Source organism: Labrus bergylta, chromosome 14 (genome assembly GCF_963930695.1).
Source record: "Labrus bergylta chromosome 14, fLabBer1.1, whole genome shotgun sequence".
Classification (NCBI taxonomy): Eukaryota; Metazoa; Chordata; class Actinopteri; order Labriformes; family Labridae; genus Labrus; species Labrus bergylta.
The window spans coordinates 19696532-19720560 of NC_089208.1; the positions used below are offsets into that span (position 1 = coordinate 19696532).

Consider the following 24029-nt stretch of genomic DNA (forward strand, 5'->3'; position numbering starts at 1 on the left):
GTACCACTACTGATACTGATGCCTCTAAACATTATGATTTCAAATAATTCAATACTGATGGTAGTTATCACTGAATTATGATGTTGTATGTTTGTTGTATGTTTCCAGCAGACAGACACAAGCAACATTTCCAAATGAGTGATGAATTTACTGACTTGGTGGACACCCTGCACAGGGCTGTTTGTGGCTCTGCACTTGTAAGTTTTTATTAAGGCCGGTGCAATCGGTGCATCTCTAGTTTTCATGTTGTGTGTTTGTTTGAGGTTAATCTACCAAGGAATCAAATTCAATTAAATGTAGAGTTCAGGATAGGAGTCATTTTAAGGTTTTTATATAATGATGGTAACTGTTTGTGTAGGAGGTGCAGCCAGATGGGGACCTGGTTTTGGATGCTGTGATATTTCTGTGGGATCAAGTGAAGGTGGTGTTTCAGATGGATCAAATGCGAAACCCTAATTACCTTGAGAAGGTAGATAATTATGATAAGGTATGTATAAAGGAAAGATCAGTTTGACCAAAAAAAAAAAATGAACATAAATTCACTTTTACAAATTATAATGATGACTTCCACCTTTTTATACTTGCTTTCTATATGTATTTTTTTCACATGTTTGCAGTGGCTGTGGTGTCTGTCCTTGCTGTTTGAGGTGGCATTATTCTGTGACCTTGCAGCTGTTGACTGCATAATGATGGCAGAGATGATCCACACATTGGCCATACAGCTTGAGAGTGCAGCTGAACACAGTGGTCAAAACAAAAGTCAAGGTAAGAAATACGGTTCTCCTGTTTGCCCTCTCTCACGGCATGGCTGAATTATCTTTTCTACAGGATCTTGTGTGTGCATACAAATATTAATCTTTCATTTGACTACAGTCACACTGCAAACAAACATGTTTCAAACCATACAAAAGCTTTAACATTATATTTATTCTCGTGTTACGTTTAGCTGCTTGTGAATCACACGTTGATGGTTTGAAGCAAAGAACTCTCTCTTTTTGTGAGGTATGTTAATAGTTTATATGTGCATATGATAAAAAAATGACACATACAGTGTCAATTTTGAGACTTAATAAAAAATATTGAAAACAAAATGCTTGTGTTTTGTGTGTGTGTGTGCTTGCAGAGTTCAAGCACAGAGCTGCTAAAGAAGGTGTGTGATGTGGTGGTGAGGGGGCTTGAAGCTCTGGCGAAGGGTGTAGTTACACTGCTGCCCCAAGATTGCTCAGCAGTCATAGACTCTGCTTTCATGCAGGTATACAGTCAACATGTCCAACACTCATTTGGAAGAAGTTTGTAACGCATGTGTTTTTATTCTACCACATTGCAAGCCAAGCCAAGAATTAATTAATTAGTCCTGCCTGCTGTGAAAACATGCTTTTCTTTTCTCCTGATAGAAATTCAGTCCCAAGCCTCCATCAACCCCCTCCCCATCTTTTCTGACATCATCAGAAGAGGTAAATAAAGAAGATGAAAGTACGATGGAGACAGATGATGTGGAAGTTACAGGAGAGTCATACACTAAAGTTCATCAACACACTCAATCAACCCGTGTGTACCTGCTAATCAAGGACCTTCATCATGAGCTAAACATCATCTACCACAGGGCTTTCCTCAAGTTACTGAGGCAAAATGCAGGTCAGACTCACTACCTAGTTACGATGGGATTTTTCAGATTTATTTAACTTTGCCTTCATTGAGTTTGTACTCATTTTTAAATTGATTTGAACATAGTCAAATATTTCAATTTAAGAGGAAGTCTTTGACTTTGTTTGATGGCTTAGAAAAAAAATGAATTAAAAAAATTCTGTATCTGCTATCAATTGTCATAAATTGTCGACACAAATAATGAGCCTAAATACTGTTTTTTTGTCTTGTTGGTTGTGTCTAGTTGTGGAGTGTGAACACTTGGATTGGATTAAGAAGAACAAAGTGGCCAAAGCTCTTTTCCTGATCCAGAAAGCCTTGGTGGTTTACAACAACATGGAACCAGATAACAGCAGCAAAACAAAGAGTCTGCTAGAGGTAACTCATGCTCAAACAATTGATAATAATAATAATAATACATTTTATTTATAAGCGCCTTTAAAGACACACAAGGAAACTGTACAACAATCAACATTTAAAAAACGACGATGGGTAAAATCAGCATACAATAAAAGAAATGAAATGTAGGAAAGTGTAATCTACACCTAAAATGTTAGAGTGAGTAGGCGATCTTGAACAGATGGGTTTTGAGTCTGGATTTGAAGATGGGGAGAGAGTCAATGTTACGTATGTCAGGTGGCAGAGAGTTCCAGAGCTGTGAGGTCCACAGTGAGGTGGATGGAGGAGGAGGATCTGAGGGAGCGTGCTGGAGTGGAGATGTGAAGGAGGTCAGACAGATATGGAGGGGCGAGGTTGTGGATGGCCTTGAAGGTGTACAGGAGGAGTTTGAAGAAGATTCTCTGCTTCACCGGGAATTGATGTTTGTCTTTAAATGTGAACATGTATATACTATGGAATTAAACACGTATTTAATGAAAAAACATGTAAAACATACCTTCAACAAAATATCACCCAGTGTTTGTATCTCTGACTGAAGGTGGCCTCAGTGGCACTTTTAATTTCTGCTTGACTTTTAAAGTTAAATTCTACAATTCTGCAATTTCATTTAGCATCTGAGAGAAGGTAATACACAAGCAAAGATCTAGATAGGAGGACACAATATCAGTAAGGGCCAACAAATATATTAAATTCCAATTGGACACAGGTGCTGACAGGCATGGTACAGCACAGAGGCAATGCTCAGGGTGTATAGAACAGATTGGTCTTTTTTATTTTAATTTTTTTAAATCATCATCAACAACAACAAACTCAACAGCATCATCATCAGTATTATCATCATCACAAATATTTTTATCAGCATCATCCTCAATATCGTCATCTTGTAGCACTGTTACAAATGAGTGGTTTTGGAGTTCAGATTTTCTGTATTTTTTTTGCCAGGAGGCCGCCACCATGATTGATAAAGCAGGGTTGGAAGAGAGAAAACTGTATTTGTCCACCACCCTTAAGACTTCAGCTGAAAACAAAGAAAAGGGCATGATGGGGGAAGAAGAAAGCTCTCCACCTCCTCCAGTCTTACTCGCACGCACAGACCGCTCTTTAACCTTTGCCCCGGCACCTTATAAATTAGAGGGACAAGTGAGTTTTTGTTTTGAAGTCTTTATTCACCATTCTATTAAAAAATTGCAAGTAACCCAACACAATATGTACAGTATACTTTTAATATATCTCTCTGTACTTTTATTTCTGACCAGGTGTTCTGGTACCAGCTCTATGGCCGGGCAGCTGATAGCATTAACCGGAAAGTCCGTCTTGGAGACGGCAGCCTTCCAGGAACAGGAAATATGGTAGAATTACTCTCTTTGACAGAGGGGTGTAAAGTCTATTGGCACACATTTCATTCATCTTGTATGTTCTTGTACATGCCCGTTATAGTAAATTACTTTGCACATTTTCAGATACCAGCAGTATCCGGTGAATGTGTGCTGAAGGTGGAGGGGCTGGAGCCCAACCAGAAGTATGTGTTTGCTGTTGCAGCTTACAACAGACAAGGCAAGCTACTGGGCAACACAATTGGAGCAACAACATTCCCACTGATGGCATCCATGCCAATACCACTACTTTCCTCTTTGGCCCACTTGGCACAGGTAAACTTCACACTTGTACGCTGACATATTGCACTGATAATGTATTTTGGAGCAAGAGGGAGCTGTCAGTCAAAACATTACATCCACTCTTTTGAGCATCAAATAAAGACTGAAACTAAACATCTGTGAAAAACAAACAATTTTACTTAAATCAGCATTATGAGAACTAATAATAAAACCAAATTTGAGAAAACATTATTTCACATGTATTTTAATGTCATAGTTTGACCAATATTCCATCTGTTAACATGGAGAAGGCAGAGTGTTTTTATTACCTATACAGCAGTTAATTAGCAGGGGGAGCTCCAAATATTTAAGCTTCACTTTAGGGGAGTGGTTGTGCCATACATCTTTTTTTTTTTACAGTCTATAGTATGCACTATGATTTTAGCTTTTTAAACTTGTTCCTCAGGTGGCATTTCAAACAGAGCAGTATGCCATAGCAAAGAGAGCCTGCATGGAACTATGGAGCCACTTTACTTACCTCGACCCTGAGTCCCACAGCTCACAGGACAGACTTGCTGCCACAGGGTGAGGAGGGAAACATTCAGACATCACCATAGTTGAAGTAAAGACTTTTTTATGCCTTGCATTTCCTAATCGTCTTTTCTCACTATCTCTATTTACCATGCTGAAGGCTGTGTGTCCAGACCCTGCATTGCTCCTCTCCTCAACTGGTTCAGTTGTTCCTCATGTCAATCTTCATTGAGACAGAGATCAATATTCAGCAGGGATCACTCTACAGTGAATCACTCAGTCATAATGGACCCTTTATCTGGGAAAAGGTACTATTTGCTCTAAGTACAGGATGTATGTATTTTTAAGAGGAGGTGACTGGAACATAAAGACAGTAGGGCCAAACAGTGTAGTTTTTTTTAAATTATTATTATTATTACCTATATTATAGCATTCTCTTTGTGAAAATGGTTCCTTTTTGGTGTTTTTTTTGGTTTTTTTACTGAGCCTCCGAGGGCTTTGTGCAACACAACAAAACTCCTGTTTTAAAAAGTTTCACTGGGCAGAAAAATGACCGAGGCAGCCGATAACATACCTGGGCGGCCGTAAATAAACCCGGTCGGCCCACCTAGGTGGGAGACAAAGAGCACCACATGTTCCTGTGTCTCTGCGGCCCCCCAAGGGAGTGAACCCCAAACTTTGAGAAGTCATATAGCGATGACAATTTTTTCTACACCGGTAGTTTAGGCGGAGGGTGTGTGTTGTTAAGGCAGGAAACACTGTATTTATGTTAACCAAGGTTAAATAATTTGAGTTAACATGAATCATGAATGATTTGTGCATGTGTGTCTATGTAGGAAGCCAGACTGGCAGAATGTGAGCGAATGCTGGTGGCCACAGATGTTGCATTGTGGTTAAATGATGGCGATGCTGCTGTGCAAGCTGTGGTTGGCTGTTATGGCCTCTTGGCACCTCTTATCTTTCATCAGATCAAGTGTAACCATGTAGTAGAGGTAATCAAAACTGTTTCAAAACTTTGAAATCTTAATAACCTGCCTGAGAATGGCTTGCTAATAGCATAATTCATACTACAAATAATTGTTAATGTATTTTTACTCCTGATTCTGCTCAATCTGTTTTTTTACATACAGGTGCTCAAAAAATGCTTGATTGTTTTGGAGGAGAATTCAGGTGTTCTTAAACATAAAAGGACAGGCAACACCGCAGAGTCATTCATGCGCATGATAGCCTGCATTACCTACTACCTGTCGAAGGTATGTCTTGATGTTTTTATATTCAGCTTCACTGCTTCTGTGGCAGTATAAATTTCCTTGATCTTAAGTGTGAGAGACCCACATCTTTGAAATGACTACTAAATGCAATCTTGCCATTAGCTTGCTTCTCGAAATTTGTGTTCAAGACATAATCAGTCAACATTACACTTACCTCATGTTAAATTATTATCTCCTGCAAGAAATACCTTAATATGTTTAAATGTCATTTTTCATACATTTACATTATACATGTATTGTACCAATGTTTTTTTTTTAAGTTTTAGTAAGCACACTCATCCACATCATCTTTCAATTCCACAATATCCAAAAAGAAAAAATAATTTGTCATCCATTATTCTTCCTGGCCAGACATACCGTGTGCTCCAGGATCCCCAGATGGCTACTGTGATGATGGATTGTGGTCGAAGGCTTCTCCAAGAGGTCTATGATTCCCAGATGCAGAACACCAGATTCACAAATGAGGCTGTGGGTATGAGAAACACTGGAAAGGTGAAGCTTTCTTTAATTAGAAATGTTGTTTCATTTCTAATTCTTTCTGGGAATTAAGTCTGTTTTTGTGTTTGTAGTCTAAAACACATGGTCGAACAATCAATGGTGATAGGATAAGTTTTCAGCTGAAGGCACTGCATTTAAAGAGCAAGGAAAGCACCTCACCTGAAGCAGCTGTTTCTGCAGACAATGGTAAAATAAAATGTTTTAGGATGAGTTATCACACTGTGTCAAACATAATACATATTTGGATAGTACACAGAGATTTGATTGGCTTCTCTTGTCTTTTTACCATAGAAATGTCATGCCCAATGAGTAGCAGTGAAGATCCCACCATATTGTATGATCTAATCTCTAACAGTCCATTAAAGGATGCCTACCAAGAGTGTAAGTAGGACACGTTCCTATATTTTTTCCAAACATACTTAATAATAACTCATTATCATTGGCTTCTATGTTTTGTGTATGCATTCTTGATAGTGATGAAGCTCAAACGCAAGGCATATTTTACTGAGTTTGCAGCAATTCTTCTCCAGAGAACCATGGAGGAAGGCAACCCCGACCTTGTGCTAAAGTGGGGGCAAAATATACTTGAATTTCTTTCCAGGTGAGTTTTCACTGTGTACCACTTTGCATATGAAAAAATAATAATTTGGGTGCTGGTGGCGCAGTGGTTAGTGTGTGCGCCCCATGTATGGAGGCTTTACCGGTTCAAATCCTGGTGCGGATCAAATCTGGAAGTTGGCCTGGTAGCTGGAGAGGTGCCAGATCACTTCCTGCGCACTGCCGAGGTGCCCTTGAGCAAGGCACCAAACCTCCCCCCACCACCAGCTCAGGAGCACCTGCTGTGGGCAGCTCCCTCACTCTGACATCTCTCCATTAGTGCATGTCCATAGGATCCTGTTTGTACTATATGTAAGCCTATGTGTGTGTTGCATGACTCATTAACAGAGTGTAAAAACAGAATTTCCCCTTGCAGGGATCAATAAAGTAAATCTTCTTCTTCTTCTTCTTTGCTCCTCGAAGCGGGTGGCTCAGGTTCAAATTCCACCTGTGGCTCCTTTCCCGCGTGTCATTCCTGACTCCCTCCCTGATTTCTGAATCTATCCACTGTCCTGTCTCTCAATTAAAGGCACAGAAAGCCCAAAAATAAATCTTACAAAAATAATAATAATTCTAAAACCAAAGATTTGCAGCTTTCACTTTTATATTCAAATAGTTACTTCCACAGTCAAAATGGCAAGCTATGCATACCAGTTAATGTTGAGTTCAACTCATACTCTACTTTAATATAATGCATCTGTTTTGCCAATGCAAATTAACACTATGTAAATGCTTCTCTCTTTGTCAGGCGTGACAAGGTGCTGGGACTGTCCAAAAAATATTTAGAGGGAAACAGCCAAAGTAACAAAAGAGGCAGTGCTCAGGCTGCAAAAGGAAATGAATCGCCCCAGGTAAAAACACACGCACGCACGCGCACACACACACACACACACACACACACACACACACACACACACACACACACACACACACTGTATACTGGTACACATACAGGTTTTATTTGAATACTGTAAAACCAACAAAAATAGTGCAAAAAGTTATCTCCAGAAACAGATAAAGTAGTAGCAGCTGCTACCAACTATGTAGCAGAATTATTTAGACATTCCTTGGGGCTGGTTCATAATTTGATTGCCTTTTGTATACTAGAGACCAAAAATATTTTTCCTCTATCTACATAAGTAAGTAATGGTAAGTTTCCCAAAATCCATTTATGGGAACTTGGACTTAAAAGGAAATGCATTAAAAACTACAGATAATGTAAATCTACTATTTAATTGTTGTAAAATTTATTAGATAAAATATATGCACTGTCCTTTGCCTTATCTGAAAAAATATATAAATACTGTTTCTCCCTTTAAAGCAGAACAAGATTACAACTTCTCACACTGACCCAAAAAATAAATTGAAGCAGAAAATTCCAAAGGATATAGTGCAGAGAATAAGAACTAACAGGTACAGTACTGTATGTGCAGTGTTACTTTCTGGATGTCTTTGTTTGTCTGTGTGTGTTTTTAGAACGTTATGTGCACTTAACTTGTGTCTAGGGAGATGCAGATCGTGGAGAACCTTCTGACCATGATGTCATCTGTGGTGAAACGCAGCAAGAAGCAACTTCAGCTGAGGAGCATGTGCTGTGAGGAGAGAGTGTGGAGGGCTCATCTCAATTACTGCTTGGCTCAAGCTCATTTAGCGCTTCTTTACCAGAGCCTGGACAAGCTGCATGGAGAAGCGCTGCAGCACAGGTTCACTCAAACAAATACAGCAAATTTACTTAAACTTTTCTGTGTTATTCTGGTAACTATTGATCATTTATATATTACTTCACAAGGGCTACTACAATAACATATCATAAATTATGTTATATTGCTTATTGGCCCTGAGCATGTAGCTTACACTTTAGTGATAGTTTTGTTATTGGTATTATTGCTACAAAAAGTGTTAAAATATTTAGCATCTACATAAACTAAATATTCATTCACATGTATGCCTATTACAAGATGTGCTGCATGTGCTTTATTTCAGGTACAGCTACTTAAATCCATTGAGCTTCTCTCTGGCCTACTCTGGTGTCCTGATGCCCAGGAACTCACAGCAACAGCAGTCTCCCAAACATGAGGATGTCTCAGAGAAAGACCCCTCTCATTCTGTTCTCAGGCACTATGTGGCTGTACACAAAGACAAGAGCAAAGACAAAGGTGAAAAAAATTGCACACTCTTTGAGATAGAATGGATGAAAAATTATCATCTTGTATGTGTTTGTGACTTTTCTCAACCTTTTCTTCTAGCAGTGAGAGTTGATGGCTCTATCACAGAGGAGAGCTGTGAGGATGGAGAGGACTCTTCTTTTACTGTAGAACAGCAGATTGACATCAACAGACTTGCAGCCACCTTGCTGTTGGACTCTCTAAACAAAACTGCTTTACATCTACAAAGATCCATGGTACAGTACGATTACACACAGATAAAGAAATGCTGTGATCACATGTGATCATAGACTGTAAATCCAGCCTTTGGTTACTTATAGAATATTTTACATCTTACATCTATTTTATTTCATTGATATACTGTACTGCTGTATTTTACATCTCTCTTTGTATTATTTTTCCAGGTATTGGCCCATCGTGGCAGCCACTGGACCTACCTGCAGTATGTGTGTCAGAGTGTGTGGGACCAAAGTTGTAGAATCAGTGACTTAATGCAGAAAGCTGCACAGCTTGAACCTCCCTCCACTGTCACAGCAGACCAGCTGAATACCACATTTACTCCACTACTGGTGCTATCTACTGATCTCATCATTGACATGCTGAATAGACTTGGGGTGAAGTAACACTCAGCTATACACACACATTTAAAAAGTCATAAAATAATTATCCCTTTTTAAAGGATAAAATAAGGTTTCAACGTCTAATGTAATATGTAGGCTGCCAATTATTGCTACGGTCACCACAGTCAGTAAATTGTCATCTGAACAAAAAAAATTAACACCATCAAAGGGAAAATGACAAACCATCTGATCACGCTCATCTTTCATCTTCTACATTGTTCTTACCAGCTGTGGAGTTTGTATGACAGTGATCAAACTGAGGATGAACTAGAGTCCAGTCTGCACTTCTCAGCAACACTGGATGACAGCACACATGTGGACCTGCGTTGGGTTCGCACCTTGGTGTTCCACACTCTGGAACGTCTTCATGAAAATGGCAAATGGGAAAGCCTAGCCCACTTTGCCTTAGTTTACAACTTCTACACTAGGTACACTGGACGTTTACCATATTTCAATCATTTACAAGTGCAGCTAAGATGTTGTCAAAAAGCTTTTACACAGAGACCTTCACCAAGATTCACAATCACCAAGAAATATAATTTACAGAACTTATAGCAGAGATTTTAATTTGATTTCCACACAAAGTACTGCTGTTTTAATTATTTTAAAATGCTGTATTTTGGCACATTATAACCACTTAAAAATCCAGTTTTAAATAGATGATAGTCAACAGAAACATGATCTAGCCATACATGCCCATAGTTTTGTATGTTTGTGTCATCTCTATGCCTATCCCAGGGAACGTTATGCCTTGGTAGTAACTCCTCTACTAGTCCATGCTCAGAGAAGGCTGCTCGAAAGGATTAGTTCTTTTGGAGGACCTGCTGTTCCTCAACCACACCATGTCAAGACAAAGAAGGCCACCGGCAAGGAGGTCAGACATAGCCACGCACAATGTGAAGTATAAAAAACAAGCTAATAAAACGAACTTAAAGAAATATTGTGGGTTCTTTTTGCTATTGTGGGTGCTTTTTGCTTCAGCACCATATAGTTAGGACAAATTTGCCAAACCATTTGATTTAGCCTCATTAGAAGTGTAGTACCGGGATTTTTTTAATCAATGTCTTTTTTTTTTTTTTACACTTGTTTATTTTTTGTATTGTACTGTGTGAGTATATTTATGTGGCGTTACCTTTTTTTGTATTTCAGATAACTTGTAGGAGCTATCCCACTTGCCAGCTTCTCACTGGATCGAACCCTCATCCTTCACAGCAACCGGCCCTTCGCAAAAAAGCAGCAGTGACAAACTCCACTCCTCGAGAGGCAGTAGACATTAAAGGTTTGAAAAGACTCCATTATGTGATGTAATATTATAATATTTCACTCAAAACAACTGTTTGTAAGCATACATAAATGATAATGGCTGGCCAACAATTGAAAGGATCAAAATATATATTAAAAAAAAAACAGGAATGGTGGAGTGCTATGATACTACGGTTGGTATAAGATGTGTAAAGTGATCAAAAATTGCACTTTAAGAAAAACATACACAAAACCCAGGCTCAGTGGTAGAGTCGATCATTTGTCAACAGGAAGGTCAGGGGTTAGATCCCTAGCTTCTGCCCTGGGCAAGACATTTCTCCCAAAATTGCTCCCGCTGCTTTGACAGGGACGTGTGAATGTGTATGATTGGATTAAATAGAATAGATGAACACTTTAAATATTAGCCTCTGCCATCAGTGTGTTGATGTGGTGTGAGTGGGTGAGTGTGACCTGTGGTGTAAAAAGCGCTTTGAGTAGTCAGAAGACTAGAAAAGCACTATAAGACCTCAAGTCCTAACATGATTACAGATTGTGTTTGCATGTATACAGTTTTCATGCCTGTATGTTTGGTGTCTAAGGTGCGGAGCTGAAGCACTCCATGTCCCTCGTTTGCGTTCCCCTGGATGTAGAAGACACACTGAGCTGTTACCGTGAAGCTCTTGAGAGAAGACCACATTGTCTCCAGGTCTTCCAGCATAGTCGTTCATTGGGGCTACAGCTTCTGGCTTACACACAGCCCTGTGAGTTCAGTGATGATTGAATGAATGAATAAATTACTTTATTTCAAACCACATGTAAAAATAAGATATTAAAAGAAGGCAGAAGTAGTTTATTTACAACTAGTATACAAATAAGTATCCCTAGTTTATTTGCCATCCAAAATAAATCAATAACAATCCCATTGTAGTTACAATCCTAATATCCACCAGTGTTACAAAATCAATAGAAATACACCTAAACATTTGCTCTTCAACATACTTGTCTTCTTTTTTATAGTTTTTGCTTTGTTTCAGCTCCTCACCCAACTCCACTCCATACCCTGAAATACAGACTCTTAGTTGTACTAACACATTTTTTTTAATTAAATTGAATGTTGCCCAGATGTGATTATTATTTTTAGCTTTAACCATAATTATTGCAGTCCAGATTTATAAATCACAATGCATGACTAAAAACAGTGTATTTTTGTGTTCCCTATACCCCACATTTCTCTCTTTTAAATCATACTAATGGTTTTAAGTTGTTTTTGTAAGTGTTGCCCCAAACTTCCACACAATTCATTCATATAATTCAGATATGGTAATATAATTGATGATAAACACACAAAAATGCTCTTAGACTAAAACCACTTTAAAATGTCAATATTTGCACTGCTTGTGTTTCTGTCCAGGCTTTTCCACACTGTCAAAGCCCTGTCAGAGCAGAAATCTGAGCCATTCTGCAAGTCTGGTTGATTTCAGTCCTGTAGTTATGCCAGCTCCAAACATCGAACCTTGCGACCTGACAGAGGAAGACTACAGTTCTTCAAATGCTCTCTACAGGCTCCCCATCAGCCCTGACCAGATGCTGACTGTCACTGCTGCATACTCCACCTCCATAAGTAAGATAGCATAAGTTGTCTATAGGTGGGAATGCTGAGTTTGATGTGTAATAGAGAGTAGCAGCAACCCTAATGACAAGACAATAACATGGCATATCTGAATGAAGTATGTCAATGTCACCAAACTCTTATTTACTTTCCTATACCTATCCAACCGTTCTTTAGAGTATCTCCAGGCAAACGCTCATGACTCCCTCAGAGTCCTGGCACTGCATGAAATGGGAAACCTGCAGTTCTACAATGGAAACACACGGTAATTATTTCTATGGCTGTTTATGTTGTGAATTTACTTGAAATTGTACAGCAAATGTCAGTAAGTTAGGCTTTTCATGATTTACCTTCCACTCTTTAAATAAATTCATTTATCCTTATATTTTATCTCCAGGGCAGCACACTCACACTGGAGGAAAGCCATAGATTGTGCCTTACAGAGCTTAGGCACTGTAGAGAAATGGGATGGTGTGTCCTTTGGGGGTGGCTCCCTGCAACAAATGATGAAACACGCTGGCATATGGGGATGTCTTCAGGCTGCTGTTCTTGCTGCAAAGATTGCACAGTAGGTTTTAGTAACATTCATGACTGATTTGAGATGCTTTTTAGCATATGTTGTGGGCTTAAAACCGGCCTGCTTCTGAGGTACCGGTAAATGTTTTGATCTTCAGGTATATCTTGACTTCTGATGTCAGCCAGAGAACCAAATGCTGTCTTCTGTCCGCCCACCTCTTCAAGGTAATACTTCCAGTGGGGTTTAATCTCTTTGCTCACACTTATATTTGCTATGTTGACAGGAGTCATGACTAACAAGTTTAACTGTTAGTTTGTTTTTGTTCATTCATTTTGGCATGCTTATCTGTGTGTTTCTGTGTGTTTTTGTCACCCACTTCCCTAGTGTGTGCTACTTTGCTCCTTAGCCCAGCCTCAGGCTGATCTCCAGTATGCCAATCACAGCATTGGAGATGAACTTCTTCCTGGAGTTGACCTATTCTCTGAGCCCCACAGGCTTCACCTTGGCACCACTGTGGCAAGCATAAACTTTATTTGCTGCTGGCTTTTCACCACAGGATACCACATCACGGTACACTCATAACCTTTGTCCAACCACATTTTTACCTTAAATTCTCAACATACTGTATATAATTCACTCAGTGTTAACTCACGTTTAATATTTCAGTTACTGCCAATACTAGCTCTATACCAACATTTTGTGGGGACTGTGTGCAGAGATGTGCAGCGCACTGTTGAGGCAAAAATACTTAAGGTCAGCATTTGTATTGTTTTCTATAAAAAACATGTAGCCTACTGTACATGTTTTTCTTCATATGGTCCTGGCAGAGTTTAAAATCCCAGTTGATGTCTCATGCAGATACGTACCCTTTCTGAGCTCTGTCTGTTCACTGAAGCTGTAAAAGAATCAGTTCAACTAATACAAGGAACTGGGGTTCTTCTGCCGTATGGACAGTACATTGCCAAAAACAATCTCCAGGTATACGCATGCACGCACACATACACACAAAAACAAACGCACACAGTATTTTCCTTTTGGCATTTCTCTCCCTTAGCCTCTGTATACTGGTAATGACACATTTGTTGCATCATGCAACACTTTTGAACTTGTGTTTCTTATATTGTACCTGAAAGCTCTCTCAGGGATATGTGTGCTACATTCCTGTGTAATTTAAACGGTATTATGTTTGTTCTTTTTGCTACCTCTTCTTAGTATTCAAATGATTGTAATGTGTAATTGAACATGCCATAATTTGAATCAATGTAACATTTTGTTCCTATTGTACAGCCTGTGAAGAAATTCTACACCAACAGGTCTCTCTTGGACAATGCTGAGGTACATTATTTTATTCCATTAGATGTTCAAAGATCTTGGGGCATTTCATTAGTGTAATTCTGTCATGATTTCTAAGGTGCCAAATTGTGTTTGTTTTGGGTGAGTACAGTAAAAACATCATTCTCATATAGAATAATCATACAACTGTTGGGGTTTTGCAGAGCTAATTTGCGGGCAACAATTACGTTGGGTTTTATATCAGTCAAATTTGGTTAATTAATATTATTAATTATTAATATAAATCAACAATATTATTAAACTGAGTTAATAAAAACGGGGCACCACCCTGAAATCAGGGAAAATAACCAAAAATCAGTTTAATTAATTAATTAAAACTAATATTAATTATCTGTATTTAACTAAATAGAAGGCTGAGGTTCGTATACAAGTTTTTGCACCCAGCTTTATTACAATGCACATACACCAGTAATCACAAACAACTGCGTCAAATATATGTGTATATACAGTAGGTACGGAAAGTATTAGACCCCTTTACATTTTTCACTCTGTTTCATTGCAGCCATTTGCTAAAATCAAAAAAGTTCATTTTATTTCTCATTAATGTACACTCAGCACCCCATCTTGACAGAAAAAAAACAGAAATGTAGAAATTATTGCAAATTTATTAAAAAAGAAAAGCTGAAATATCACATGGTCATAAGTATTCAGACCCTTTGCTCAGTCTTGAGTAGAAGCACCCTTTTGAGCTAGTACAGCCATGAGTCTTCTTGGGAATGATGCAACAAGTTTTTCACACCTGGATTTGGGGATCCTCTACCATTCTTCCTTGCAGATCCTCTCCAGTTCTGTCAGGTTGGATGATGAACGTTGGTGGACAGCCATTTTCAGGTCTCTCCAGAGATGCTCAATTGGGTTTAGGTCAGGGCTCTGGCTGGGCCAGTCAAGAATGGTCACAGAGTTGTTCCGAAGCCACTCCTTTGTTATTTTAGCCGTGTGTGTGCTTAGGGTCATTGTCTTGTTGGAAGGTGAACCTTCGGCCCAGTCTGAGGTCCTGAGCACTCTGGAAGAGGTTTTCTTCCAGGATATCTCTGTACTTGGCCGCATTCATCTTTCCTTCAATTGCAACCAGTCGTCCTGTCCCTGCAGCTGAAAAACACCCCCATAGCATGATGCTGCCACCACCAGGTTTCACTGTTGGGATTGTATTGGGCAGGTGATGAGCAGTGCCTGGTTTTCTCCACACATACCGCTTAGAATTAAAGCCAAAAAGTTCAATCTTGGTCTCATCAGACCAGAGAATCTTCTTTCTCATAGTCTGGGAGTCCTTCATGTGTTTTTTGGCAAACTCTATGCGGGCTTTCATATGTCTTGCACTGAGGAGAGGCTTCCGTCGGGCCACTCTGCCATAAAGCCCTGACTGGTGGAGGGCTACAGTGATAGTTGACTTTGTGGAACTTTCTCCCATCTCCCTACTGCATCTCTGGAGCTCAGCCACAGTGATCTTTGGGTTCCTTTTTACCTCTCTCACCAAGGCTCTTCTCCCACGATTGCTCAGTTTGGCTGGACAGCCAGGTCTAGGAAGAGTTCTGGTTGTCCCAAACTTCTTCCATTTAAGGATTATGGAGGCCACTGTGCTCTTAGGAACCTTGAGTGCTGCAGAAATTCTTTTGTAACCTTGGCCAGATCTGTGCCTTGCCACAATTCTGTCTCTGAGCTCCTTGGGCAGTTCCTTCGACTTCATGATTCTCATTTGCTCTGACGTGCACTGTGAGCTGTAAGGTCTTATATAGACAGGTGTGTGCCTTTCCTAATCAAGTCCAATCAGTTTAATTAAACACAGCTGGACTCCAATGAAGGAGCAGAACCATCTCAAGGAGGATCAGAAGAAACGGACAGCATGTGAGTTAAATATGAGTGTCACAGCAAAGGGTCTGAATACTTATGACCATGTGATGTTTCAGTTTTTCTTTTTTAATAAATTTGCAAAAATGTCTACATTTCTGTTTTTTTTCTGTCAAGATGGGGTGCTGAGTGTACATTAATGAGAAATAAAATGAACTTTTTTGATTTTAGCAAATGGCTGCAATGAAACAAAGAGTGAAAAATGTAAAGGGGTCTGAATACTTTCCGTACCCACTGTATATATATATATATATATCCTCTCAATCAACTTGTCTAAGGTAGTCAAATAAAAATCCTAAAGCCTTCATTTTCTGAGTTCTTTAGTAAGATATCTATTCAATCTAAGTGTTATTTAATTTCTTTCAAGTTTCCACCATCCGTCTTCTTTTTGAACTATATTTCTGACAGTGTAAAAATGACATGTTCCACTGTCTCCTCTTGTCTACAGTAATCACATCTGCCTGTATCATGTTTTCCTATTTTACACAATTTATTATTTAATCCAGTGTGTCCAAATCTAAGTCTAGATAATGTTCTTTCATTTCTCCTATTTCTTTGCAAGGCATGCTGGGAGTAGTAGTCCTTTATCTTGTTTCCCTACAAATAATCAAATTATCTGTCTGGCTGGCCCCCAACACTACCAAGGTTTATTTGGTGCCATATACTCTGCATTGCCGTGGTTTATCATCTTATCTCCTAAACCAGCTCCCTGCAATTAAGCCTTCCTAACACATTCAGCATCAGTCCAAATCAACAAGACAGACTATACAATGCATTGAGAAAGATATATACATACACATACTTTAGGCAAAAATGTGATATTGCTCTGTATTCTATTCCAGTGCTACTTTTTCAGCCATGTTATGACAAATTAAGATACATGTTGTGTTTTTATTAATAGGTTTCCACTTCAATTGCACAAGAAACCCTATATTGTGAATATATTCTCTTTGTATGTGGTGTTTGTATTTAGGCTTTGGAAGAACTACTCAACACTGAGTTGGCTCCGGAGGTCTGCAAGGTGTATGGCTCCACATTGTCCCTTCGTTCTAAACTTGCTCGTATTCAACTTGTCCTGGCCCTCAGTAACACTGTACACGGTCCTCCAGTGCCAGGTCTGTAAACACTTACATCTCTTCTTTCTATTATCTTTGTTAAGTTTATTGTTTGTATTGTTTGTTTGTATAAAACAAAATATATTAAATTGACTTATTAGATTGCCTGAAAAAATAAGCAATTAAACTTTTAGATTGGCTATTTTTATGGGAATTTATTTTTTAAACTGGTCTGATGGGGCGTTATGAGATTTTATATCTGCATCCCAAGTATGCATCCACATATGCACAGACCAGATATGCATAAGGCTAAGTTTATTTCATGATATTAATACTTTCCTGTACTGTATTTGTGAACCTAAGTGCTAAAATTCCATTTGAATGGATCTTATTTTTTCCTTTCCAAGAGTAACTGTGGATCAAACAGCTTTTTAAATACAATTTGTGAATGTCTTCTAATGTCTGTCGAAGGAGAAGCTTGTGGAAACTGGAGATCAGAAAATACAAAACAAAGTGAAGAGGTCAAACAAGAAATTACTCTTGAAATCCAAAAGGAGAAGCTCAGTTTGGAGGGGATTAAGGTTGGATTATTTTGACATTTTTCTAATTCCTCTTTACTTCAGGGATTGGCCACTATCTGTAATATATGCATTTAATTGTGTGATATTTGGCATGTCCCCTCAACTCTTTCTATCTTGTTCATATTCATGTCTAAAATTTCTGTCGTAGTTTCTTTTGCTAGAAGGAGCGTCCTCCTTGCTGCACTCTGTTGAGCAGCAGCTCCCACCTCAGTGCTGTAGTAAGATGGAGAAACTAGAACTGAAAATCGAGATCAATCTTCTAAAGGCCAACCTTTACCTGCAACAAGGACATTCTGCACTTAGGTAAAGAAGTTTCGTACATGTACTCTCAAGGTGTTTACACGGTGATGGTTATGTTTCTGGACTATCCTTAAGGTTTTACCCTTACTTCTCCCTCTAGTTCTGTGATGAGTGTGTCTTCCTTGATGCTGCTGCAGAAAGCTCCTGTAATTGTAAATGGATCTTTACCTGGCTCTCAGCAACCCATATCTGAGCACCAAAATGCCAAGACTGGAAGTAAACAGGTAATCACAGGATCACAAAAGTTGAGTTTTGAACAAAACCCAAAGATCCCAAATTCCTATCAATGAATTGCACAGTATACAATATAGAATTTAGAAAAAACAGAATTTAATTCTGTAATAAAACCCTTGTTGTGTTGCATTAAAAACTCTTTACTTTCCAAACTTGTTTGATTTCACTTCACAACACAAGCACACTTAGACATTTCAGGATCAACTCAGTTGTCATTTATGTTTAATGGAATTCAAAGTGCACATAATGATATTTAAAATATTCCCAGTTATGTAATACAGAACTAAACATAACATGCATACAATTTGATTTTTATTTTGTTTAAATATCTACAGATAGAAATATACAAAAGTGCTGATCAGTAATATCTTCTGCATTTTGCTCCATGTTCTCAATCAATACCACACCTTTTTCTATTATTTGTAATATTCACGGGCATATTTGGCGATCAGAATGTCCAGACATCCAGTATCAGAGGGAAGTTGGACAATGTGATAAATTCCTAGTATTGGCTATAAACCAAGATACTACCGTGACCAAGATCAGCCGATATATTGTAGTTACAGAAAGTTGTGCACTCAGCCTTACCTTCATTCTTTCATCACCATGCACAAGTTTTTCATAGTGATCATCAAGGACCGAAATTAAAAACACACGCTTGTTTGTCCCAGTTAAAAGTTTATGCTATGTTTTCATTATTTTTATTTTTAGATTTAAACTTTAAAATATAAAGTTTACACATTATAGTGAGAAAACAATTCATGATTGGGGCACTTGATACATTTTGTGTCTAATCAGTAATAAGTGATAAAACGTTTAGTCATTCTGACTTCTGTTCTACTTACTTGTTTGATTAGTTTTAGAAAAACATGAGTTTAGTATGAAAAATAACTTTAAAAAGTCCTAGTCAATTATGCACTTAACGATAATGGCCATGAGGATGGTTAATTGTTCTAAAGGTGTTTGCCAATGCTTGTGTCTCTGTGTTCTATATCCTGTCTTTAGGGTGCTCAAGACTGCAGAATGCCAGTCTACCCGGAGGGAGATTGTCCTAGAGCTGTTGAGGCCAGTGAGAGAATTGGAGTTCCCCTCTGGCTGCTCTGTCGCCTTGCTCTGGTCCGTAGCCTGGCAGCACACAACCCTGATACCAGGTCCCTTTTGCCCGGTATGGTTCAGTGCTGTGCTGCTCTTTCTTTTTCATTTGTAGTTTATTATAGGCAAAAAAGGTAACATATGATATAACATGGACAACAAATGTCGATGCAAATAATCAATTTCCCCCTTTAAGCAAACTGTAGTTGGGGTAAATAAAATAAAAACCGAGGGACGTTGTTAGGTGGGGGTTGTTTCTGTAGTAAATGTTTAATGATGAAATCGTGAAACAGACTGTGAATCATCTGAGATTTTATTCGGTCGTGATCAGACAACATAGCAACAGAACACAAATTGCTGACAAAGTATTCATCTTCACAGTGCTGCTTATATTCTGTTAGAATGTACAGTCTACAAATTAATTTCCATTAGGATAGAGTTCCAATATGCTAGAAAGAAGACATTAGCTTGACTTGTAAATGTCAGACATGCATTTCTTCAACCTCAGAGAATCAAATTTCCTTTTCAGCTCACAACATACACTTGGCTCCAATCCAAATCTGCTGCTATGAGATGTCTTGCACTTAAATATTACAGCTTCACAGACCTAAATAAAGAATTTCCCTGAGATGGTTGACAGACTTAAATGATATATCCGCAAAACTACCAAGTTGAATTAATTCATGAAAATTCATACTTACAGGTGTTTTTTCCTCCCTTTTTCTTTAAATTACAATTAGGGCTTGATCGATATAGAATTCTTGGGGCTGATACTGATAACAATATTGGGGAGAGAAATAATCTGATACAGATAAAACAGCCGATATCTTTCTTAGATCTATGTTCCATCTGTATTTATAGATATACACATTTATGGTGTTGATCCGTCAAATGCAGTTATCAAACATATACACGATATATAGTATAAAACAGTCAAGATGGTGAAAGACTGCTGCTAGTTTAATCTGATAAAACTAAAATGAAATGCTATTTGACTGGGGAATAAATCAATTAATATCTGCAGACATCTGCGATAAAAATAGCCGATACAGATAGTCACTGGATATGCTAATATCGCCCGCTAGATCAGATGGCCGATTAATCGGCCGGGCTCTTATTACAGGGCATCATATATTATTGACCGAGTGCCTAGTGCAACCATAGGAATCATTTTCAGCGCATAAACAAAATATTGATAAATAAATAAAAGTGTGTTCTTCATAAGCTACATTTTAATGTGTTTAAAGATGATGATTATGGTATATTGAATCTCTTTTTGTGTTTGTGTGGCTGTTTGGGTATGAATGTGTTTGTGTGTTTTGGAATGAAATACATTTTTTAGGGAAGAATATTAATGAGGAGATAGCTCAGACCTTGCAGGAGTGTCTTCGTGAATGTGAACGATGGGGAGATCTTGATATTCAAGCTGTTTTGATGGTTGAGGGTGCAAACTTGGAGGCACAGAGGGGCAGAACTGATGAAAGCATGGCATTGCTGCAGGTATGAACCCACACACTAACACACACACACAACCACAAGATACATTTATTGAGTAACAAATACATACTACAATAGCCATTAAATAGACGACTTTGAAGAATTTAGTTACAGCAGAAATATACTTCTCTTTTGACTACCTTACCGTGAAAAATTCCAAGAGAAGCGATCGACTTCTATTTCCCTTCCACATGCAAAAGGCATTTGAGATATAGTGCTGAACATTTTCTATGACAACTGTTTCTTGGGCAGCCAAAGGTGCCAAATGGCAGTTGCACTGCATTTCATCATCTGAAAGACTTCCGTAAAGTCAATCAAGTTCCACGTAGGGTTTATCCAGCAATGCTGTATGCACTTCCGGGAGAACATTTGTTTTCACAAAATGTTGACTTGCAAGTGGAGGTTTCAGGATAGCTGTAAGGAATCCACAGGGACAAGTTGAAATGCAGTGTAACTGTGTCAGTTGACTCTTTTCAATTGTGGAGAAGTACAAGGAAGAACTGATGTTAAAACTCTCAACAAGCTAACCAGGAGTTGAACCTAGAATCTCCTGATCCATAGTCAGACACGTTATCCATTGGGCCACTAGCCCACTGAGATGAGACCTTACATTAAATTTCACAGTGCTGCATGCAAAGGCAATGTTTCTGTACTCTGTAGAACGGTATGTTGAAAATGTCAGTAAAATAACTGGGTGAGTCCTGGGTAGTGTGCATTCTAAAACTATGATGATCAAAGGACAGGTAGTGTGCATTCTAAAACTATGATGATCAAAGGAGCCAAGAGCCAAGAGGAATCACAAAAAAGGTGTTCTATTCGCCACTCGTGCCACGACCCAGATTCGAACCGCGGTTATTGCGGCCACAACGCAGAGTACTAACCACTATACTATCACAGCCACACCAATACCTGAACGAACAGCTTCTTCAAAGGAGAGGCTGGTCAAGCCAAGAGGAATCACAAAAAAGTTGTTCTGTTCGCCACTGTGACATGACCACTATACGATCATGGCCACTTACTTGCCTGAGACACCAGCTTCTTGTTGTAGAATGTTTTCAGCACTGAATCTCAAATGCCTTTGCATTTGAAGCTCTTAGTCAAAGTCCGTCAAGTTCCACGCACGGTTTATCCAGCAATGCTGTATGCACTTCCGGGAGAACATTTGTTGTCACAAAATGAAATCTTGCAAGTGGAGGTTTCAGAATAGCTGTAAAGAATCCACAGGGACAAGTTGAAATGCAGTGTAACTGCATCAGTTGACTCTTTTTGGTTGTGGTGAAAAACGAGGAAGAACCGATTTACACTTCTTAAAACTCTCAACGAGCTAGCCAGGAGTCGGACCTAAACTCTTCTAATCAGTAGTCAGATGCATTAGCCATTGCGCCACTAGCCCACTGTGACTTGACCTTATATTAAATTTCACGGTGCTGCATGCAAAGGCAATGTGTTTGTACTCTGTAGAACGATATGTTGAAAATGTCAGTAAAATAACTGGGTGACAGTAAAGTAAATGGGTGAGTCCTGGGTAGTGTGCATTCTAAAACTATGATGATCTACTATGATGATCAAAGGAGAGGCTGGTGAAGCCAAGAGGAATCACAAAAAAGGCTTTCTGTTTGCCACTCTTGCTGTGACCCAGATTCGAATCGGAACTGATTTACACTTGTCAAAACTCTCAACGAGCTAGCCTGGAGTCTAGGGTTTATCAAGCAATGCTGTGTATGCACTTCCAGGAGAACATTTGTTTCATTTTAACTCATCAAAGTTCTTCTTTGTGTTGATTGTGTATGCTTGCGAATAGGAAGCTGTCAGCCTGCTCTCAGGACGGTCCTGCATGCCACCAAAGTCAAGTGTGACTCTTGCCCGGGCCACTTTACTACTCAGCAACCTGAGAGGGATGCACAGCACCACACTTCTGCAACTTACCCAGAAACTACTGAAAAAGCAGGTGTGGATAATGTATACTGTAATATGTGATATTGTCAGCATATACAAATTTGGTAAAATTTGAAAAAAATAATATAATTTTCTTTCCATGTCTCTTAGCTGTGTATTTTTGGAGAGAATGTGGTGTTGGAAGGTGGAAAAATTTGTTTTTCTCCTCCTGGACCCATCAACATCTACCTACCCTACCTCAACTTACTGGATCAGGCCACTTTGCAAATTGGTGATTTACTTAACTGAACTGGAAGTAGTGAATTTCTGACTGTATGAAAATGACTTATACAATTAATTAAAGGGGAAATTTGCCGATTTTCAACCAGTTGCGCAACATATTCGTACAGATATTATATGTTTCACTACGTTTATTCCCCTCAGTGTAGACTGAGAACAGAAGGGAATGACATAGGCACTTTTCTGGAAGTTATCTGGATGTAGCACCAATTTAAAAAAAATCTCACCTTTTTACTTCCTATTAAGTCTAGGTTTATGACAAGTCTATCTTCCTAGCGGCAAATTCTCATTTGTTTTGTCAATGATTCCTGTAATCTTTACACCAAGTTATTTTAATATTTCTGTATTGTAATTTTCCCAGGTAACATCGATAATCTTGGCGCGATGGAAACACCACTTGCTGCTCAGTCCTTGCAATCCCATTGTTCAAGCAAGAATGAAAAAGAGTGTCAAGATCCCATTCCAGCTCTGAGCAACTTAAGCATCTCTGGTCCTATAAGCCCCCAATGCTCAGACAGTTAGCCATACAATTACACCTTAAGTGATGCAATTTTCTCTGTTCTTTTCCTGTTCTGTGCCTACTGAGAAAGCTAGCTGGACGCTTAAGGTCATGTTAGTCAGTTGTTTGTTGGCTGAAGAGAGACATATGTTGTGGCCAACCTGATGCAATAATTATATTATCTATAAACTGTGATTAATAAACAAATTATGAATTAAGTACTGCATTTGTTTACAGACATGAATGTATAGTTGTAAAAACCAATTGTAATCAATTGCATAATAGTTGCAGAATGAGAGACTGAACAATTGTCACATGAGTTTTCTTACTATGTGATATCAGTTTGTGTAAGTTGTTAAGGATGATAACCTTTTTGAACTGCTGGACAAACAAGACCAACATCAATAAAATCCATAGCCTCTTTTTATGTTTATTTTGTTAAAAACTCACTATCCAAAACGGACAAGTCATTTGACAAAGTGGAGCAGAAACAAGTTAACACATGATAGTGTTTATTGAGGAAAATTCAGGTTAAGAAATTTAGACAGGTTAAACAACCACATGTGAATAATATGCAGGAGTTGTATCATGCTGATACTACGGTTTCTTCTACTACAAGCATTGACATGTTAGTAAACTCTAGACATATCTGGTTTCTTTTAAGGATCTGTATGAAGACGGTAAATTATATTATGCTCAACAGTAGTGCA

At 38.6% G+C, this 24029-nt stretch overlaps 1 protein-coding gene across 4 annotated transcripts in view; it reads left to right on the top strand.

The window, feature by feature from the left end:
* The window catches only part of LOC109998237 (cilia- and flagella-associated protein 54), a 29117-nt gene extending 5375 nt beyond the window's left edge, over positions 1 to 23742 (top strand). Inside the window, exons 13-57 of one of the 4 annotated variants that reach the window (XM_065963251.1) lie at positions 109 to 197; positions 359 to 487; positions 618 to 765; positions 947 to 1002; positions 1124 to 1252; positions 1395 to 1635; positions 1889 to 2022; positions 2986 to 3183; positions 3300 to 3392; positions 3504 to 3692; positions 4105 to 4223; positions 4330 to 4477; positions 5006 to 5161; positions 5300 to 5422; positions 5792 to 5932; positions 6010 to 6124; positions 6230 to 6319; positions 6413 to 6539; positions 7284 to 7386; positions 7857 to 7948; positions 8041 to 8238; positions 8519 to 8691; positions 8782 to 8936; positions 9105 to 9314; positions 9549 to 9748; positions 10059 to 10194; positions 10470 to 10599; positions 11162 to 11323; positions 11974 to 12183; positions 12349 to 12436; positions 12569 to 12739; positions 12846 to 12912; positions 13073 to 13258; positions 13355 to 13441; positions 13547 to 13666; positions 13976 to 14023; positions 16860 to 17001; positions 17413 to 17522; positions 17671 to 17825; positions 17923 to 18046; positions 19062 to 19221; positions 20491 to 20648; positions 22447 to 22593; positions 22692 to 22812; positions 23182 to 23742. In XM_065963251.1, coding sequence (XP_065819323.1) covers positions 109 to 197; positions 359 to 487; positions 618 to 765; positions 947 to 1002; positions 1124 to 1252; positions 1395 to 1635; positions 1889 to 2022; positions 2986 to 3183; positions 3300 to 3392; positions 3504 to 3692; positions 4105 to 4223; positions 4330 to 4477; positions 5006 to 5161; positions 5300 to 5422; positions 5792 to 5932; positions 6010 to 6124; positions 6230 to 6319; positions 6413 to 6539; positions 7284 to 7386; positions 7857 to 7948; positions 8041 to 8238; positions 8519 to 8691; positions 8782 to 8936; positions 9105 to 9314; positions 9549 to 9748; positions 10059 to 10194; positions 10470 to 10599; positions 11162 to 11323; positions 11974 to 12183; positions 12349 to 12436; positions 12569 to 12739; positions 12846 to 12912; positions 13073 to 13258; positions 13355 to 13441; positions 13547 to 13666; positions 13976 to 14023; positions 16860 to 17001; positions 17413 to 17522; positions 17671 to 17825; positions 17923 to 18046; positions 19062 to 19221; positions 20491 to 20648; positions 22447 to 22593; positions 22692 to 22812; positions 23182 to 23342 — 6239 coding nt within the window. In that variant the 3' untranslated portion in view covers positions 23343 to 23742. The remainder of the gene's footprint in view (positions 1 to 108; positions 198 to 358; positions 488 to 617; positions 766 to 946; positions 1003 to 1123; positions 1253 to 1394; positions 1636 to 1888; positions 2023 to 2985; positions 3184 to 3299; positions 3393 to 3503; positions 3693 to 4104; positions 4224 to 4329; positions 4478 to 5005; positions 5162 to 5299; positions 5423 to 5791; positions 5933 to 6009; positions 6125 to 6229; positions 6320 to 6412; positions 6540 to 7283; positions 7387 to 7856; positions 7949 to 8040; positions 8239 to 8518; positions 8692 to 8781; positions 8937 to 9104; positions 9315 to 9548; positions 9749 to 10058; positions 10195 to 10469; positions 10600 to 11161; positions 11324 to 11973; positions 12184 to 12348; positions 12437 to 12568; positions 12740 to 12845; positions 12913 to 13072; positions 13259 to 13354; positions 13442 to 13546; positions 13667 to 13975; positions 14024 to 16859; positions 17002 to 17412; positions 17523 to 17670; positions 17826 to 17922; positions 18047 to 19061; positions 19222 to 20490; positions 20649 to 22446; positions 22594 to 22691; positions 22813 to 23181) is intronic. The other 3 variants (XM_065963249.1, XM_065963248.1, XM_065963250.1) reach the window with 3 other exon arrangements.
* Positions 23743 to 24029: the final 287 nt, after the last annotated feature.